At 46.1% G+C, this 18,287-nt stretch overlaps 1 protein-coding gene across 3 annotated transcripts in view; it reads left to right on the top strand.

Annotated features, from left to right (window-relative positions):
- Positions 1-17,336, top strand: part of SOCS5 (suppressor of cytokine signaling 5) — a 48,391-nt gene extending 31,055 nt beyond the window's left edge. For 2 of the 3 annotated variants that reach the window (XM_034764414.1, XM_034764415.1), the window contains one exon: positions 15,278-17,336. In XM_034764414.1, the coding sequence (XP_034620305.1) occupies positions 15,290-16,900 (1,611 nt within the window). In that variant the 5' untranslated portion in view covers positions 15,278-15,289 and the 3' untranslated portion in view covers positions 16,901-17,336. Of the gene's footprint in view, positions 1-11,634; positions 11,681-15,277 lie in introns of all 3 variants that reach the window. The other variant, XM_034764416.1, reaches the window with a different exon arrangement.
- Positions 17,337-18,287: the final 951 nt, after the last annotated feature.

The following is an 18,287-nucleotide window of genomic DNA, read 5'->3' as shown; positions in this document are numbered from 1 at the left end:
GTTAAATCAGACCGGGGACCCTTAGGCAGAGTCCACACCTTCTGGCTGAGACACCTGTCCCCACCCCTCTTACTTTCACAGTGGTCTGGCATTCGAACCCCTGGCTTAGCAATGTCTTTTCAGCTGAGGGTGACCTCCTCAATCAGGACAGGTTAAGCACTGTTTTGCTCTCCTTTAGTCATACAATAAAGACAACAACATTGATAACATTTCACTACCCCTGCATTCAGTACTAAAGTGATTTGGAACGCAACACCAGCCAAAGTTGATCACTTTGAGCAACATAGTTCTATCTGCTGGATATCTAGGCAGAGTAGGTGTTCATGTAAATACAGTTTGCTTCTGAAGACTCTCCACCTCCCAGCTAGCTGTCAGGGGAGCTGACAGACTCAGACCCTGCTTACACTAAAAAAATCAATAGAGTCTCAAACTGGTCCTATAAGGCCCTCATGAAACCACCATAAGAACCTGTTTGTTTTACAGCAGCTATGGTTGGCTAGGAGAGTATGTGAGTTGGGAAATTTGTCAGTTTAAAGAACCCTCTCTTCAGAGACTATTTTTGGTGCAAAGTATCACTTTCAAGTAAACCAGAGAGTTCCTCTTAAAACAGGGTCACCAACCAGTAGATCACAATCGACTGGTCGATTGTGGAGCCTCTGACAGTCTGTCTCAGTCTAGGGTTACCAACCTTCCTGTAACTAAACCGGGAGATTGGCTGCTAACAGTCTTACGGGACAGCGGGGCTAAGGCAAGCTCCCTGCCTGCCCTAGCCCCATGCCACTCCCAGAAGCGGCTGGCACATTCCTGCAGCCCCTGCGGGGGGAGACAGGAGGTCTCCGCTTTCTGCCCTCGCTTGCAGGCACCACTCCTACAGCTCCAATTGACTGGGAACGGGGATATGCGGCCAATGGGAGCTATGGGAGTGGTGCCTGCAGACAGGGGCAGCGCATGGTTCCACCTTCCCCCCCACACCCCTATTTCCCCCCCCCCCCCCCAAAAAAAAAATGCTTGAGTCCCTGGACTGTTTCTATCGGGTTTCTGCCATATGAATGCAATAAAGGTTTTAGTTGCAGCTTAATTTTTATACAATCTGGATACTGCCGAGGACAGTCATCTAACTCCCATATAGTGCTTAATTTTTTAAAAAATCACGCTGGATAAAGTAGGGAGCATGCTGATTCTTCTTCGAGTGCTTGCTCATATCCATTCCATTAGGTGTGCGCGCGCCGCGTGCACGATCGTCGGAGAATTTTCTACCCTAGCAACACCGCCGGGTCGGCTGTGGAGCCCCCTAGAGTGGCGCCTTCATGGCGCTGAATATATACCCCAGCCGACCCGGCGCCCCCTCAGTTCCTTCTTACCGCCCCTGACGGTCGTTGGAACTGTGGAGCGCGGCGTAGCTGTTCTCCACTCTCCCTAGCTTATTCAGTTATTCACAGTTATAGTTATAGTTCTAGTTGTTTATAGTTAAATAGTTGGTTATTCACTTTGTTTATAGTTGTTATATAGTTGAAGGGGATTAAGGGGGTTGTCTCCCCCTTTTTCCCCCGGCCGCGTGGCCGGGCTCATGCCCAAGGCTCCCGGCTTCAAACAGTGCGCCTCCTGTGCTAAGCCTATGCCAACGAGTGACCCGCACGACTCGTGTCTGAAGTGCCTGGGAGAGTCCCATCAAACAGATAAGTGCAAGATCTGTAAGGCCTTCAGACCGAGGACCAAGAAGGAGCGGGACTTTCAGCTCCGGCAACTCCTTATGGAGGCGGCACTTAGCCCGGACGCTCCATCGGCGCGTCAGGCCCCGGCACCTAGCAACTACGTCGGACAAGTCTCCACGGCACCGGACCTCGTCGGCACCGCACTCACAGCAAGTGCCTCGGCGCCGTTCATTATCCCCAGGACATAAAAAATCCCATAAGACGGGGACCTCCGTGCCGAAGACGCCGGCTCCCCCGGTGCCGGGGGTAGAGCCGCGTCCGCCTGTGGAGCACCGAAAGCAGGTGCCTCCAGCACCGTCGACTCCGGCTCCGAGGCCGTTGAGTCCGGTGCAGACAGAGTCACCACCGCGACCGGCGGTGATACAGTGCCTCCCGTCGACCCCAGAGACCTTCGCGACGGCGAGAGACTTGATCGCCCTCATGGAGCCGGCACCGTCCCAACCACCGGCACCGTTGGCACCGTTGACTCGTCCGGTCCAATCTAGGGGGAAACCTGCCTTGATGCGCCCTCCATCGCAGGGGCTGGAACCACGGCACCGGTCCAGGTCCCGAAGCAGGTCCCCACGCCGCTCGCAGTCCCGGCGCCGGATATCACCTCGGCACCGGTCGTACTCGCGGCCAAGATCATCGCGGCACCGCTCTACGTCTCGGCACCGCTATGATCGTCGGCACCGATCAACATCGAGACGTAGTTCTCGGCACCGATACGCTCGACGTCGAGAGGCCGCTCCCGGCACCGGGCCTACTCCAGGTCATCGTCTAGGTCCAGATCCGACTCCCGGCACCGGCGAGGTCATCGGCACCGATCGCGATCTCTGCACCGATCGCCGGCACCGCGTAGAGATAGAACATCTCCAGACCGGCACCGTGCGGCACCGTATCCCACAGGATTCATCTCGGCGCAGTCGGCACCACCATGGCCATTGAGATCGGTGTCTCGCTCCTCTGAGGACTTATCGAGATCGGCATACCCCCCTCAGGGGCAAGCCGAGGAGCAAGATATAGGCCATTGGCAAGAGGTAGCAGAGGACCCTGCTCATGGCCCATCTCACTGGTCGTTCTGGACCCCGTGGGCGTACCATCAGGCGCAAGGGGCTCCAATAACTTCAACCTCTCGCTCGGGTCACTCTGATAGAAGGGCCCCAGAGTCCACCATCTCTCGCCCTCCTCCAGGGGGCATGGAGGCCTCCGTGTCCGCACCACCTGACGTCCTCGACCCAAGGGCAGGTGATGCTCCGGCCCAGGAACAGGGAGACCAGGATCCTCCCTTGGATCCCTTACCACCGGAGGCATCTTCCTCTTCCTCTCCGGATGAGGCAGTGGCGGGCACGTCGTGCACAGGTCCACCCCCAATAGATCTTCGGGCTCATCAGGACCTCTTACGTAGGATGGCCCGTAATATGGACCTACAGACGGAGGAGATAGTGGAGGTGCAGGACCCCATTGTAAATATCCTCGCGGCGGATGCCCCATCAAGAGTGGCGTTGACCCTGATCCGCACGATCCAGGCGAACGCCACTACGATATGGCAAACTCCTGCCTCTATCCCACCCACAGCGGGAGGGGTGGAAAGAAAGTACTTTGTCCCCTCCAAAGACTACGAGTACTTGTATACCCATCCCCAGCCGTGTTCACTGGTGGTGTCATCAGTGAATGCAAGGGAGCGCCACGGTCAACAGGCCGCGGCGCCCAAATCGAAGGAGGCTAAGCGCCTCGATTTGTTTGGCCGTAAAGTTTATTCAGCCGGAGGGCTGCAACTTAGAGCGGCTAACCAGCAGGCGCTCCTGAGCCGCTACAACTTTAATTCCTGGAACTCTATGGGGAAGTTCAAGGAATTGGTTCCCCAAGAGTCCAGGGAGGAGTTTGGGGCCTTGGTAGAGGAGGGTAAGAAGGTGGCTCGGACCTCCTTACAGGCCTCCTTGGACATAGCGGACTCGGCTGCGAGAACCCTGGCCGCAGGTATCGCTATGCGAAGGACCTCCTGGCTCCAAGTTTCGGGTTTGCCCCCTGAGTTGCAACAAACCCTGCAGGATTTGCCCTTTGAAGGACAGGGGTTGTTCTCGGAGAAGACGGACTCTCGACTGCAGAGCCTCAAGGACTCCAGGACAATCATGCGCTCCCTGGGGATGCATGTTGCGGGTCCTCAGCGCAGGCCATTTAGGCCTCAGCCTCAGCGCTTCTACCCCCCCACACCTCGTCAGAGACAGGACTCTGCCCGGAGGCGGGGGCGAGGTGGTAGAAGAAGGTGGACCGGCCCTCAATCTGGTCAGAACCAAGGGCCACCAAGGCCACCCGCAGGCCCCAGGCAGAACTTTTGAAGGTGCGGTCGAGGACGGCGCCCCAGTCACCCCCCAGGATCCAGCCCCCTCCTTTCGGGATCGCCTCTCCCACTTCCACCGTGTTTGGTCCCTTATAATTTCGGACCGTTGGGTCCTTCGCACGGTGGAGAGGGGATATGCTATCCAGTTTTCTTCAATCCCCCCTCCCACCTCCCTTCCCCGTCCCTCTTCAGGGACCCTTCTCACGAGCAACTTCTTATACAGGAGGTTTCCACGCTCCTTACTATGGGGGCCATAGAGGAGGTTCCAGTAGAATTAAGGGGCAGGGGATTTTATTCCCGTTACTTCCTGATCCCCAAGTCCAAAGGAGGTCTGCGACCCATCTTGGACTTGCGCGGACTCAACAAATTCGTAGTAAAGTTGAAGTTCCGCATGGTCTCTTTGGGGGCCATTATCCCTTCCCTCGATCCTGGAGACTGGTTCGCCGCCCTCGACATGAAAGACGCATACTTTCATATCGCAATTTACCCGCCTCACAGACACTTCCTGCGATTCGTGGTAAGCAAAGTGCACTATCAATTTGCAGTCCTTCCCTTCGGCCTATCCTCGGCCCCAAGAGTGTTCACGAAATGTATGGCTGTCGTGGCAGCGTACCTTCGTCGGCAAGGGATACAGGTGTTCCCGTACCTAGACGACTGGCTGGTACGCGGTCGCACCAAAGAGCAAGTTCGAGCTCACGTCCACATAATAGTGCACACATTCAACGAGTTGGGCATCCTTCTCAACAAGGACAAATCCACTCTAGAACCTACCCAGAGAATAGAATTCATCGGGGCAGTCCTAGACTCCAGACGTGCACAAGCCATCCTGCCAGACAACCGCTTTTGTACCATCACGAGCCTCATTCAAGGGCTCAGGGCCTTCCCAACTACCACGGTGAGGTCGTGCCTCACCCTGCTGGGCCACATGGCTTCCTGCACGTACGTAACCAGGCATGCCAGACTTCGGCTTCGCCCACTCCAGACCTGGGTGTCATCGATATACCGCCCACATCGGGACAGCCTGAACATGGTGGTCACGGTCCCGAACTCGGTCCTGACCTCCCTCACCTGGTGGCTAGATCACAATGTGGTTTGCGAGGGGATGCCATTTCACGCCCCACAACCCTCTCTGCACCTGGTCACAGACGCTTCATCTCTGGGTTGGGGCACCCATCTCAACGAACACCATACCCAGGGCCTGTGGACTGCTCCCCAGATAGCCATGCACATCAATGTTCGGGAACTGATGGCGGTGCGCCTGGCGTGCCAGGCATTTCTCAATCTCCTACGTGGCCGTTGTGTGTTAGTTCTCATCGACAACACCACGGCCATGTTTTACATCAACAAGCAAGGAGGAGCACGTTCGTCAATTCTATGCCAAGAGGCCATTCGCCTGTGGGACTTCTGCATCGCCCACTCAATCCATCTCACGGCATTGTTCCTCCCTGGAGTCCAGAACACTTTAGCGGACCGACTCAGCAGGTCCTTTCAGACGCACGAGTGGTCTATCCGTCCGGACATCATACATTCCGTCTTCCAGAAGTGGGGGTTTCCCCAGATAGACCTGTTTGCTTCTCGAGACAACAGGAAATGCCACGTGTTCTGCTCCCTGCAAGGTCGAGCTCCGGGCTCCCTCTCGGATGCGTTTCTCCTTCCCTGGAAAGACCACCTGTTTTATGCCTTCCCTCCGTTTCCTCTGGTCCACAACGTACCGCTCAAATTGCGCAGACACCAGGCACAGGTAATTCTGATCGCTCCAGCGTGGCCGAGACAACATTGGTACACCACACTGTTGGAACTCTTGGTTCGGACACCGATCCCGCTTCCATTATGTCCAGATCTCATCTCTCAGGACCACGGCCGGCTGCGTCACCCCGACCTGCAATCTCTTCATCTCACGGCGTGGCTGCTCCATGGTTCTCCCAGGCAGAGCAACAATGCTCACTCTCGGTCCAACAGATTCTGTTGAGCAGTAGGAAGCCCTCAACACGAGCCACGTACTTGGCCAAGTGGAAGCGGTTCTCCTGTTGGTGCGAACAACGAGCCACGTCCCCGTTACAGGCACCTATTCCTCTCATATTGGAATATCTCCTCTCCCTAAAACAGCAGGGGTTGGCGATATCTTCAATTAGAGTTCACCTGGCCGCTATATCAGCCTTTCACCCAGGGGAACTCGCGTCCTCGGTATTCTCTAACCCGATGGTCGTTAGATTCCTCAAGGGCTTAGACCGGATGTACCCACAACAACGTCAGCCCGTCCCGACGTGGGACCTCAACCTGGTTCTCTCCAAGCTCACAGGTCCTCCATTCGAGCCACTGGCCACCTGTTCACTTTTGTACCTATCCTGGAAGACAGCCTTCCTCGTAGCCATCACCTCAGCAAGGCGCGTTTCTGAACTCAGGGCGCTTACATCCGAGCCCCCTTACACAGTTTTCCATAAGGATAAAGTGCAGCTTCGTCCACATCCTGCCTTTCTCCCTAAGGTGGTTTCTCCGTTTCATATCAACCAGGATATATTTCTCCCGGTCTTTCATCCTAAACCACATGCTACTCGCCAGGATCAACGTTTGCATTCTCTGGACGTACGCAGAGCCCTGGCTTTCTATATTGACCGCACAAGGCACTTTAGAAAGACGACGCAACTCTTCGTTGCAGTGGCCGACCGAATGAAAGGATTACCGGTCTCCTCACAACGCCTATCCTCCTGGATTATGTCTTGCATCCGGACTTGCTATGACCTGGCAGGTGTCTCAGCTCCGCACCTCACCGCTCACTCCACGAGGGCCCAAGCTTCCTCGACTGCTTTCCTGGCGCAAGTTCCGATCCAGGACATTTGTAGAGCGGCGGTTTGGTCATCAGTCCACACGTTTACAGCCCACTATGCACTAGTGCAGCAGTCCAGGGACGATGCTGCATTCGGGTCAGCGGTTTTGCACACAGCAATGTCTCACTCCGACCCCACCACCTAAGTTGGGCTTGGGAGTCACCTAATGGAATGGATATGAGCAAGCACTCGAAGAAGAAAAGACGGTTACTCACCGTTGTAACTGTTGTTCTTCGAGATGTATTGCTCATATCCATTCCAAACCCGCCCCCCTTCCCCACTGTCGGAGTAGCCGGCAAGAAGGAACTGAGGGGGCGCCGGGTCGGCTGGGGTATATATTCAGCGCCATGAAGGCGCCACTCTAGGGGGCTCCACAGCCGACCCGCCGGTGTTGCTAGGGTAGAAAATGCTCCGACGATCGTGCACGCGGCGCGCGCACACCTAATGGAATGGATATGAGCAACACATCTCGAAGAACAACAGTTACAACGGTGAGTAACCGTCTTTTCCTTTCCTCATTTCTTGACTGGGAATTCGCAAACTCAATTAAAAATTTAGTAAAATTCTGCAAGGACTAATTTTTTAATTTGTATGGGGGAACAAAATCTGTGGTCACCTGTGTTGTCCGCTATGGAAAAACTAAAGATGAAAGTAGTTAAGTAGGGAATTTTTATTTCATCTTGAATACTGAGCATTGTCATTCTTTGTAGTGTCCCCAATTCAGGCAAACGCTTGGGAAGTAATTGTGCACCACCAATCTAAGAAGAGGTTAGCCCATTTTTCATATCTCAGATCTTACTGTATGTGGTTCTTACTACTAGGTTTTTGAGTGCCTCCATATCAAACACTTTGCTTTTTTTGGTATCATTATGTTATTCAGCTATTACTTGTCAACACATTCACTGGGGAGCATAGGTGAAGCAGTTGAGCCATACTATTTCATCCCTGCCTTGCCAACCCTAAAATGATTTTCTATGGTGTAGTTAAGCATTTTACTCCACTTGGCATACTTTTGTATTGAACCATTTGAAAAAAAGTACAATTTTTTTTTAGAAGATTAATTTTGCTGATGCAACAAAGCCATAACAATCTGTCACTTGTAACCTGATCCATGTTTAGTGTAAATATAGATGTCAATCCTAAAAACATATGAGAAGTTGCTTTCCCAAAGTTTGAAATAGTTGTCATGTGACTAAGAAATACAAGAACTAAAACACTGCCTTTTTTCAATATGCACAGTTCTCTAATGAACCTATTTTGGGATTACATTGAGGTACGTTATTTTGGCTTTTGTGGACATGATAAAGTATACAACCTTAGTACTATCAGTTCAAATTTTACTTCTCATCTCAACTAATTTGAGTCAGATAAACTTGCTCCTCTCTGACAGACAATGGGATAAACAAACTTAGCAGAGAATTTTCATAGTACTAGGAAATCCTATAGCAAAAAGTTCCAGCTGGTACAGCAACTAATTACAGAAAAAATTGAGAGAACTCAATCCATAAGAATTAGGACATGATCTGGTAGGACTCCTAACAGTTAAGACAAAAGTTAACATTTGGGTGATGTTGAACTAATGGATGTCCTAAACTTCACTAATGCTGTGCAGAGTTTTCATCTCTCCAGTTGCTGTTATCACTCAGTACAACTGCATGTGAAGCCCCACACCCAGCTAGACTGCATGAATGTTCCCAGAGCCACTCATGAATCACGCAAGGCCAGCCACCAGCCAAATCCCTCCCAGCTCCCAGCACTGTATATACAGTCTTCCACTGCTCAAGATAGGCAATGCAAATCTATTAACTGGTTCACCACTTCATCAGTGGAAAGTAGATATACACCAGCCTTTTTGCAAATCTGAGCAGGTTTGGCACACACTTCATACAAACTCACTGGTAAAGATAAACAGTTAAATTTATTGACTACAAAAGATAGATTTTAAGTGATTATAAGTGATAGGCAAAAAGTCAGAGTTAGTTACCAAAATAAAATAAGTATGCAGTCTAAACTCTCAACCCTATTAGACTGGGCAACATCTAGATTAAGCAGTTTTTCTCACCCCACTGCATATTGCAGTCCTTAATATACAGGTTTTGTTCCTTAAACCTGGACCAATTTCTTCTGTTGGAGTCTTCAGTCTTCTTCTGAGAGTCTTGGTTGCTTGTAGCATAGGTGGAGGCAGGAGAAAGCAGGCCCAGGATTTGCCTGTCTCCTGTTTTATACCCTTAGTCCATGTGCTTGGAGAATACAAGTCCAGGCATGTCTCATGGGCATTGCTGAGTCCCAAGGCAAGGTTGAGCAATTCCCCTGGTGTGGTCTTATGCAGGTGAGTCATTGCATTGTAGCTCCCTTGCTGGACAATGGCTGGCAATGGGTTGTTTAGACACCCTGCCCGGGCGTTGGTTACTTTGTTGTTGCCTCTGGGGAGTTAATATCTGGCTGATTCTCCAATTTACAGCATGTTTTTGTGACAACCATACAACACAATTTTCATAATTTCATATGCATTAAAGATGTACATACATGGATAGAAAAATAACTTTCAGCAGATCATAACCTTTCCCCTGATACTTCATATGGCCTGCTTTATGTGCAAGATTACAATTGTATATAAATGAGAAATATGGGGGTTACAGGGCGCTCTCCCAAAGGAACGAATGTCTCACTTACATCTGTATGCACTTGTGCAAAGTGGGAGTAAAACATGACATTACAGTGAAACATGATGCTAGCATTTTACACTCAGTGTGTGCTCATTTTACACAGGTGACATAACAGGTGGTGAAAACTCAAGAACGTGTAGTAGAAGTAATTCTCTTATCTATTTTATAAAAGCGATTTGAGGGTTGTTTAATAACTGCACTGTAGTGAAGATCACTGATAGCAAATACATTCCAGAAGATTAGCAAGTTCTGGCAAATTGTAGGGTGGTGTTTTACACCCAAGCAAAAAAACCAAAACAAAAACTACTGGCAATGTTAACTTTTTATGAAGATGGCTTTTTGAGCTGCTGCAGAAGTAATCCATGTTTTGTCAATGTAGTGCCAGCCCAAGAAACCCTGGAAACAAAATCTGTTGAACTTTAAAATTAAGCATCTGAAATTATTTGAATCGGGCTTTAAATACTATTTGAAGAATAATTTGAGCCTTGTTCCAATATGGGACATAAAACTTTAACTCTGACAAGTGCTTGAGTTCCAAAAACTCTCTTCCATTAGCTAAGATGGGTTACTAAAGTAGCCATTCTGCATGGTGGTCTCAGAAAGGCTTGCATACCAGACCTACATCAAAGCAGCTAATAGCGTTGACTTATAGGAAGTGAGTTGCTCCTTCACCTTCTGGAGCAGGTTTGAAGAATGAAGGGGAGACAGGTAAGGTTTAAATAAAAATATTGTTAAATCCAAAGCTTCAAGATAAGATGCCATGCATTTTTTAGGTTTTAATGAATTAAAACTGTGTGTAATCCGCCTCTCTGCCAAATGTATTCAGTAGAGCAAATGTTTTAAGTAACATAGGACTTTCATTTGTGTAAGGCAGGTATGCATTCCCTCTAAAAATCATAAAAACCTGTCTGTCTAGCACTTTTTTGATAGTTTTATATTTAAACAGGTTTCCTGCCCCCAGTTTAATTCAGGTTTTACCACTATTTTATATTTGCGGTTCTTTGGAGGGGTTGTTTTGGGGGAAGGATGTGTTGGAAAATCTTTGATTTTTCACTGGTGGCCTGACTTTCAGATGTGCTGAGCAACCTCAGTTCCCACTCAAGTGAATGGGAAGTGAAGATGCTTAGAGCTTTTGAAAATCGGGTCTTTTTAATCACTCTGGTCTTGTTCTGTAGCTCCATCTATGAATATTCATATCTTTTGGATTCCTTAACTGCTATGCCACATTCCTTATTTTGGTAAATCTGCCTTTTATTCAAAGAATTCCCTTTTAATTCAGTAATATTTCAATCTCACTCTTATTACTACAGGCTGGGGGTTTGGGGTAAGGAAGCTGTAGATTAAATCATTCAATTGTTACTCCTGCCTGTTGCTATTAAAATTCTAACTAGCAGCTGAGAGAATTGTGAGTACTGTTCTCCTCCTGAAATCCTCTTACCGATTCTTGGATACCTGAAATGAAACATACACCATCATTTTGGAGAACCCACGCCTAAACTTCATAGTATAGTGTGACCTCATCTTAAGTAGATTTTCTTGTGGCTAACCGTCCTTCCCATATTTTAAGTGCATGGGTCACCACCCCCTCTGCTTTACCATGAATAACACCCTTGTGGCAGCTACAGCAGTTGCTTACCTGGAAGAGTAATAGTAGGAAACTATATTTTTAGCTGCCTTTTGATGTGATGTAGCAGCTGGAGATAAGGAGAGCCAGCATCAAGTGATCAGCTAGCTCTTCAGGCCACCAAGTGTTTCTGCAGACCAGAGCCTGGAAACCACTGCTTTTAGATGAGACCAAATATATAGCAACATTTTCCACAAGGTCTATACAAGTATGTCCATAGCTTCAGCAGCCTCAAGGATCCAGATGCTTCTAGTCTTGATCCATTTTGGGATCTTCTGCAAAGTCCTGTCTCACTAAAAAAGGAAAAACCTTCAAGGTTTTTGTTTGGTATGATAAACTGTCTGAACATAAGCCATTGCATATATAAATTAAATATAACTTTACAATAAAGTCTCTTGATAGTCAGGTGGCAAATTTAAAATATATATCTTTACCTAGAAATTTTAAGCTTACTAAAAATATCATTTAACTGTCTTTCTTTTTATAGTAATCATGTTATCCACAGCTTGGGAAAGGAGTCCAGAACATACATGGTGAGATACAGTCTCAAGACAGGACATAGTGGTTTATATGTCTTTCCTGAGTAAGAATGGAATCCATTATATTTAACACCACTTAGAAGCAAGTAATGTCTGGACCTAATTCTCAGAGCACCAATTTAAGAGTCCACTTTCTGCATACCTGCAATCACTTCAGGGATAGCTATAGGGAGGAACTTGCAGCCCACATACTAGTTACAAGAAATTTCAAACACATCAGGCTTATCCATTTTAGTTTACATGACTTAACTAATAGCCTTACAGGAAGTAAAATATGTCACTCTCTAGGTCTGTATCATTTTGAATCCTGGACAACATCCCATGTGGTATCTTTGTAAATCAACTTGCCTAGAAAATGCAATTCTGAATTCATTGCACCCTCATAAACATTTCTTTTGTATGCTTGGTCTGAAGTTAAGGTAAAAAGTCTTGCTGTTTTAAAGGCTTTCCAAAAAGGGACCTATTCCCTCCTCTTTGTGTTATTCTGTTAAGCTTAAATAAGGGGAGAAGTTTATAGGATCTTCTTTAGGTTAGGTTCCAAAGAGGATGGAGCTAGGCTGTTCTGTCATCTGCTACCATTGAGAACAAGGAGCAATGGTCTCAAGTTGTAGTGGGGGAGTTCTAGGTTGGATATTAAGAAAAACTGTTTCACTCAGAGGGTGGTGAAGCACTAGAATGGGTTGCCTAGGGAGGTGGTGGAATCTCCATCCTTAGAGGTTTTTAAGGCCTGGCTTGACAAAGCCTTGGCTGGGATGATTTAGTTGGGGTTGGTCCTGCTTTGAGCCTAGGGTTGGACTAGATGACCTCCTGATCTCTCTTCCAACCTTAATATTCTATGATTCTTAATAAACTCTCTCTTTGCTTTCCTAGCAGCTGCTGAAATTGTCATCTATGTCCATAACGATAAGCAATAATGTCTCTCCTTTCTCAGTGATCTTTGTTTTCTCTCCTTTTTTTAATCTTGTATGCTCTTTTACTAGGTTGGATCTTTAGCACTATGTAGTTGCAGAGCATTGGGGACCCAGTGTTCTAGATAGTTTGTTCCAGCAATTTCAGGGAGCCTAATAAGTATTAACATTTTAGCTCTAATTTGATCTTTCCAGAATCTCCACTCAATGCTTATATTTTTCTTTTTATGAAGTTGTATGAAGACTACTGGCTTGCTCTTTTTATTCCTTCTCAAGATGTTTTAGCAGAAGCTTCTGTTGCTTGGGGCTCCCACAGCAACCAGTAGGGTGCTCCAAGTTTGTTACTCTGGAACTGTGACACAAAGTTAAACTATACATTTGATCCCTGACTCAATGTCTCTGTGAGCAACTCTTTCAAGTGACAGGCCCACGCCTACACTTCTCTGAGGAGAATCCCTGGACTCATCCCATTCTTAGCCTGGGTCTCCAGACTAAAACACCCCTTTTTACCAATCTTGTTACCTAGTGGGTCCAATTGGATTTGGCTCCTGCTAAAGACTTCCCTCAGGGAGCTGTGAACGGTATCAAAATGCAGTGGCAGAGAGTAGCTTGTTCGCTAAGTTCCTATAGATTTTTGTTTTTTAAATCGGGGGGAGGGGGGGGGGTTAAAAAACAAGCCTAAATACCCATTGTCTTAGCTAAGTTTAGCATTTTCCTCAAAACTTAGGTAGGCCCAGCTTAGCCTTTGTATAACAGCTTCCCCTCCTTGCTCCCCAAACCCCCAATTCTCTTGTGGACCAAGTTAGTCTTTCTCCACAGACCCTGTGTCTGTGTCTCAAGGCTGCTATTTCTAGGACCTGGTCTACACTACACTGTTAGGTTGCCGTAAAGCAGCTTACATCGACCTAATTACATCAAAGTTTACACTACAGTCTTGTCCCACCAATGTAAGTACCCTACTACACAGACGACATAACTCCACCTCCACAAGAGGCTTACGTCCCTGTAGTTAGGGCCAGTCAGTGTCTGGGTGGACACAGTGTTACTTACACTGGCTGTTAGCTCTCTTGTCAATTTCACAGCGCCAGTGGAGCAGTGAAATTGACAAGAAACCAAGCCGGGCAGCAAGAGCCCAGCTGCCCCCTGATCCCCTGGAGAGCTGGACGGCCTGAGTCCGCTTCTGGCAGGGAGCAGTGGGCAGCCCAAGCCTAGGAGGGTAATGTGGACATGCACCACCTGTAAGTCGACCTAATATAAGTCAACTTAATTTTTTAGTGTAGACATACCCTAACAATTCTCAAGTCCTTTGTTCCCATTTTCTTCCACCTTGATTCCTCCTTTCCTTGGAGTCACTAGAGAGACTTGATACTTGTAGTATCTTTTGAATAAAGCCATTGTCTTTCTGCCCAGTGTAGCAGAAATTAACTCTTTGGTAGCAAACAATACAATAGTAATCAAACTAGATGAACACATGATTCATTAAAATATTCCAGGCAGCTCCCATGTTCTTCATGCCTTGATTCTACGTTATCAAATTTGGCTTTTAAAGCAGCAACTGCAATGTGGATGCTGCTAATATTTGTATTGGTTTTTGACAATGTTTTGGAGAATGGGTGGCTGTGTCCTTTTGCTCCCTCTGCAGAGCTGGTTCTGTATAATGCTACAGGTAAAAACAGAAATTCCATGGTCTTCTCCCTTGTTTTTGGTTTTGTTTTTTTAAATAATCACTGAGAAATGCTGCTTTTTGTTAGGCATTTCATAGTTGAGGCTTTGCTTAAGAGTCAACTTCTAATTATAAGCTTTTGTGAGTATCTTGCTGCTTCTCCTGGGAATTGACTCTTGTCAGCTTTGTATTCTTACTATCAAAACTTTGAATTTTGAAGTCTGAGTTCTCACGTCTGTTAAATACAGCTTGAAACTTTCTGTACCATGGCCTGACTTTTCAGTTTAGTTTGTGAATCTAACTATTTTTGCAGAGAGGGCCACTGCTCTTTCAGGGATGGAAAGTGTGTGTTTGCCCGATTTCATAACTGCTCTGCTGGAGTCTACTCAATGGCTTTATCCTTAATTTTTCATTGTTAGTTTTGCTACAGTTTCTTGGAAAGTCTCTCAGGGAGTCAGTTACCTAATATATGACACTCAAAATAAAGACTTGGAAACTTTAAATATATTGTAATTAAAAAATATAAATAACAAACTTTAGGTTTGAATACACAATTAACCTCTGCAATAGTGGCTTTATATAGTTCTTTCATGGTTTTCTATATGGATGTTTAAGTACCCATCAAATATAAATACCAAAATGGAAAACTTAGCATTATGTTTGTTTCCTCCATTAATGCTTTTGTGGGCTTTTGGCTATTTTGTGGCGAGGTGGGGGGCCTTTTTGTAAGGCGAGATATTATTTATTATACTTTTGTTTAAAAAAAAAAAAAGTCACTTGTGCTTGACTGCATTCTTTTCTTTTCTATGCTTGTTTCCTAATGTGCGAATACTGCAACATGTATAGCACCACAGAACTATGCAGGCACTATAACTTTCCTAGTTTTCAGCTAACTATATCTTCTCCAGACCTCTAACTTACTCATTTGAATGTTTTTGTTTTATTAATTGAATAGGTATCTTTATTTTTAATTTTTTTAACTTTTTGATTAAAATCTCTTCATCCCCTCTTTGAATTTAGGTAACATAATCCATGGATCAAGTGGGAAAGATGTGGAACAACTTCAAATACAGATGCCAGAATCTCTTCAATCATGAAGGTGGAAACCGAAATGAAAACATAGATGTAGACTCCACTCAATGTTCATCTGTTAAAGACAGAAGTATCCATGTACCCGATTTGGCTCCGCAGCAACCAAGCAGCCCTTTAAGAGAGAACATTGCCTTACAACTGGGTTTAAGTCCTTCAAAGAATTCAGTGAGGAGAAATCAGAATTGTGTCACTGACATCCCTCAGATTGTCGAAATAAGCATAGAGAAAGATAATGACTCGTGTGTTGCCACAGGAACGAGACTTGCACAAAGGGATTCCTACTCTCGGCATGCTCCTTGGGGTGGGAAGAAGAAACATTCCTGTTCTACTAAAACCCAGAGCTCCTTGGAGAATGATAAAAGATTTGGTCGAACACGAAGCGGCTTGCAAAGGCGGGAGCGAAGATACGGTGTGAGCTCTGTTCATGATATGGACAGCGTATCAAACAGGACTGTAGGCAGCCGTACTCTGCGACAGCGGCTTCAGGATACCGTTGGGTTATGTTTTCCCATGAGAACTTATAGCAAACAGTCCAAACCTCTCTTTTCTAATAAAAGAAAGATTCATCTCTCTGAATTAATGCTTGAGAAATGTCCTTTCCCTGCTGGATCTGATCTTGCCCAAAAGTGGCATCTGATTAAGCAACATACAGCTCCTGTGAGCCCTCATTCAACTTTTTTTGATACATTTGATCCTTCCTTGATTTCTGCAGAAGATGAAGAAGACCGCCTTAGAGAGAGACGTAGGCTTAGTATTGAAGAAGGGGTTGACCCCCCTCCTAATGCCCAAATACATACTTTTGAAGCTACAGCACAGGTTAATCCATTATATAAACTGGGACCAAAGTTAGCCCCGGGTATGACTGAGCTGACTGGGGACAATAGTGCAACACTACAGGGAAACTGTGATTCTGAAGAGGACACAACAACCCTCTGCTTACAGTCACGCAGGCAAAAGCAACGTCAGGTGTCTGGAGAGAGCCATGGCCATAGCAGCAGACAAGGGGCTTGGAAAGTACATACTCAGATTGATTACATACACTGCCTTGTGCCAGACTTACTTCAAATAACAGGTAACCCATGTTATTGGGGTGTGATGGACCGTTATGAGGCAGAGGCACTTCTGGAAGGCAAACCTGAAGGCACTTTTTTGCTCAGGGATTCTGCACAAGAGGACTACCTCTTCTCTGTGAGCTTCCGTCGTTACAACAGATCCCTCCATGCACGTATTGAGCAATGGAATCACAATTTTAGTTTTGATGCTCATGATCCCTGTGTATTTCACTCCTCCACTGTTACAGGACTTCTAGAACACTATAAAGACCCTAGCTCTTGCATGTTTTTTGAACCATTACTTACTGTATCTCTGAACAGGACTTTTCCTTTTAGTCTGCAGTATATCTGCCGGGCAGTAATCTGCAGGTGCACTACGTATGATGGAATTGATGGCCTCCCTTTACCATCAATGTTGCAAGACTTTCTAAAGGAATATCACTATAAACAAAAAGTCAGGGTGCGATGGTTGGAACGGGAACCTATTAAGACAAAGTAAATGGAATCTAGAGTCCCCAGTAGGCTTACTAGGTTATGCATATTTTTTTTGTGCATTAGTTTAACTTAGAAAGCACATCAGCTTTTTTGCAATACCGTATTTAAGCTTGATGTTTAGTATCATGTCAGATGCTGTCTGCTGTTACATAAATCAAGTTGTGATGCCTCTTGAAACAATAAGCAGAGACAAAGCGACGTGTTTTTCATTAAGATGTACGTAAAAATCATTTGCTAACTTCTAAATGTTTTCCTTTCCTTTTTTGTAGCTGTAGTAATTGGGTGAAGCAACTATGGGGCATTCCATCTAATGCTAAAGAACAAAAGTTAATGTTTATTGGTTGAACATTTTAATGATTTGAGTAGTGTTTTTAAATTTTTTCAACAAAATCTTTCCTCCTTTGAAAAGTTTAATTATTCCTTTCAAACAAGTTTCCAAATGTTAAAACTGCATTTTGAAATGTTTTAATTTATTTTAGCAGCATGGGAAGTCTGTGTTCCCTTAATAGTTTTTTGATGCTAAAAATCAATCACAGTTAGTACACCAGGTTTCCTAAAGATGAGGGCTTGAATGTGTCTGATCAGAAGTGGACTTCTATTTAAAACGTTCATGGGTTTAAGTGACATTATTAGCAAGATTAATACGATCTTGGACAGACAGTTAAATACCTGCTATTTGCAATTTTTAAAAAATGAAAACTTGCTTAAATTCGATTGTTGCCATTAGTTAACCAGTCTGTAAACTTTGCTAAAAACTAAATATAAGAATTAGTGACCTGACAACTATCTGTCACAGTTGCAAATGATGATGAGGAGAAATGTTAATTTTAAAACGCTATTTAACATTGTTTATGCTGAAAGTGTTCATAGCTGAATTACAACTTAAATACCAAGTATCAGAGGGGTAGCCGTGTTAGTCTGGATCTGTAAAAAGCAACAAAGAATCCTGTGGCACCTTATAGACCAGTGAGCCCCAACCTTTTGAGCCACGGAGGACCGTGGCGGCAGATGAGCATCCGCTTAAATGCCACCGACAAGCGGCAACGTCAATAGGTGTTGCCGCCAAATGGGCAGCATTTTGGCGATGATGCCTCTGGATGACGCTGCTTGTTGGCAGCATTTCGGCAGATGCTCATCTGCTGGCTAGTACGCGTGCTCACTTAGACGCCCCAGCGGGTGCCATGGCGCCTGCAGGCACCAAGTTGGGGACACCTGTTATAGCCTAACAGACATATTGGAGCATAAGCTTTCGTGGGTGAATACCCACTTCGTCAGACGCATGTGGTGGAAATTTCCAGAGGCAGGTATAAATATGCAGGCCAGAATCAGTCTGGAGATAATGAGGTCCAACTTAAATACTGTTTCTAAAAAAAAAAAAGACTAATCTGCAC

This window comes from Trachemys scripta, chromosome 3 (assembly GCF_013100865.1).
Source record: "Trachemys scripta elegans isolate TJP31775 chromosome 3, CAS_Tse_1.0, whole genome shotgun sequence".
NCBI lineage: Eukaryota > Metazoa > Chordata > Testudines > Emydidae > Trachemys > Trachemys scripta.
This window is presented reverse-complemented; position numbering and strand designations above follow the sequence as displayed.